The sequence below is a fragment of the Silurus aristotelis genome (assembly GCF_946808225.1).
Source record: "Silurus aristotelis genome assembly, chromosome: 9".
NCBI lineage: Eukaryota > Metazoa > Chordata > Actinopteri > Siluriformes > Siluridae > Silurus > Silurus aristotelis.
In genome coordinates, this window is record NC_139582.1 from 15468256 (window position 1) to 15470755 (window position 2500).

At 40.2% G+C, this 2500-nt stretch overlaps 1 protein-coding gene across 1 annotated transcript in view; it reads right to left on the minus strand.

Annotated features, from left to right (window-relative positions):
- snap25b (synaptosome associated protein 25b) overlaps positions 1-2500 on the minus strand; it is a 12197-nt gene that overhangs the window by 2332 nt on the left and 7365 nt on the right. Inside the window, exons 3-5 of the mRNA XM_083551149.1 lie at positions 1931-1972; positions 646-694; positions 188-305 (exon numbers count right to left, since the gene is read on the minus strand). Coding sequence (XP_083407275.1) covers positions 188-305; positions 646-694; positions 1931-1972 — 209 coding nt within the window. The remainder of the gene's footprint in view (positions 1-187; positions 306-645; positions 695-1930; positions 1973-2500) is intronic.

The following is a 2500-nucleotide window of genomic DNA, read 5'->3' on the forward strand; positions in this document are numbered from 1 at the left end:
CTGTCTCTTCTTTATCCATACAGCTCCTTCTCCACCTCACACTGGTGTTTTAATGATATTTGTATCTTTCAGGAAGTGGCCTGTGTACCAGTGCATTAATGACTACTGAGAACGGGAATCGATATCACTGCAGGACATCAGTGTGATTAGCTGAAGACAATAAAACGAGTAAAAGGTGATGAGGTACTTGTTACAGGGACAGGGGCAGAGTCCACACAGGTTTCCCAGGTCTGTCAGGTTCTTCTCTGCTTCCTTCATGTCCTTGTTGATCTGATCCATTCCCTCCTCAATACGCTCCAGTTGTTCTGGAATTAAATGCAATATATGGGGTGCCAATACTTTGTGCAAATCTACAGATGTGTGCAGTCTGTAATTAAACATCTGCAGAGGAACAGTTCATTATCAGTACTCAGAACAAACACAGTGATAATCACTAATTAATGATTATCTTCGTTAATGTGTGTGTGTGTGTGTGTGTGTGTGTGTGTGTGTGTGTGTGTGTGTGTGTGTGTGTGTGTGTGTGTGTGTTTGTGTGTGTGTTCGTCCGATTTCGACTGTAGGATGAAGATCCTCTAGCAATAGACGTGATTAATCACCACCACGTTCTGTTCTTATTCGGGAAACATGCTTCTGTGAGATTCTTACCTCCCTGTTCATCCAGCATAACCAGAGTCCTGATACCTGCATCTTTACTCTGATACAGGAGAACAGGAGAACCACAGAAGGAGAGAAAGGAGAAGAAAACATAATCAGGTATTGAAATACAAACATTTACACTAAAGGGTTCTTTGTTTGTTCCTCTGGTGAAACTCTGTGCTGAAAGCCTGTGTTTTTATGTTCCCACTTCGGGAAAAAAGATTGAATGTAGAAATAAAATGGATATAAATCACATACATTATGTTTATAGTGTTAATGATCAGTTAGATGCTACAGGCTACAGTAAACACATACACACATCCCTCTAGTGGATGTAAAAGGAACTGAAACTGCAGACACGTTTGCTTTGTTAGAACGAGTCTAAGAAAAAACATTGAAAATATCTCAAATAAAACAGAGTACAAATGTTTGCTGTTGCAGATCACTCTGAAGATCCTCCTCTGTCCTCCTCCTCCCTCTCTCTCTCTCTCTCTCTCTCTCTCTCTCTCTCTCTCTCTCTCTCTAATTCTGTTTTCCATATGTCATGTTGAAGATGATGACAGTCAGAATGCTAAGCAACTGATCATCCCCATGAGGATGAAGTGAATTTATTAAAGTTTAAATAAAGTTTATTGAATAAAAGCAGGAGTGTTTGGTCTGAGAGGGTCTCTGAACTTTATTATGAAAAACCAGTCAAGTGGCACAAAGTGAAGTCTAAAATTAGATTACAGCAATAAACACAGCAAAGCGGAAATGTGTGTGTGTGTGTGTGTGTGTGTGTGTGTGTGTGTGTGTGTGTGTGTCCAATAATTCCCCTGAGGACAATAAAGCTCTATCAACCTAAATAGACCAGATGATCCTCGTTACCTCGTCACACTCTCACGTCATTTCATTATTACACTCCAGGAGCTGAAATCACAGATCTTACATGAGATTTCTGTTTCACTGAACGATTTCTTCAGGAGAAATCAGAGCAGCAAAGATTATTATATATTAAATCATTCATAAAAACCTGGAATTCAAAATGTTCTCATGTAGAATTCATAGGAATCTTTAGAATTGAGCATTTAAGTCGATAAAATACTGTATAAATTGCAAAAACTGTAGTGATTAAAAAAAAGGAATAAATCTTATTTTCAGATTATTCATTAAGGAAATACATTTCAGACACAAGCTCTCTGTGCTCTGCAGTTTCCTCCAAATAAATATTAAGTGTGTGTGTGTGTGTGTGTGTGTGTGTGTGTGTGTGTGTGTGTGTGTGTGTGTGTGTGTGTGTGTGGGTAACCAAACTCACCTCCTCCACCAGCTGCAGCATACGCCGGGTACTCTCCAACGACTAAAACACACACACACACACACACACACACACACACACACACACACACACACACACACACACACACACACACACACACACACACACACACACACACAGTCTAATTAGTGACACCCACTGCAGTGATCATACTGAGGCTGATTTGGTGAAAAGCAACAAACCAAGTTAAGACTCCAAACCTCTACACTACAACCACAACTGTGCACCTACAACATCTGGAGCAGTTCACAATCAATATTTGTCTTATAACATGAGAAAAACATTAAAATGTAAATAAAACACAACCCAATCACCAGAGATGCAGACTCATAATGTGCAGCGCCCCCCAGAGGCTGTAATCCAGTGGTACCGCTCGTATTCATTGGTCTGGAATTGGAGAACAAACCCTTTCCCGGGCTGAGACACGCTAACGAGCTTCAGGGTTGGTGACCTCCTCACTATGTCTCGCTTTTCTTCACAATAGATTTTTAAGTTTGTCCGAGACCAAATCATTTTTTTCTTCCTCCGTAGGCATAAAAAAGTCTAACT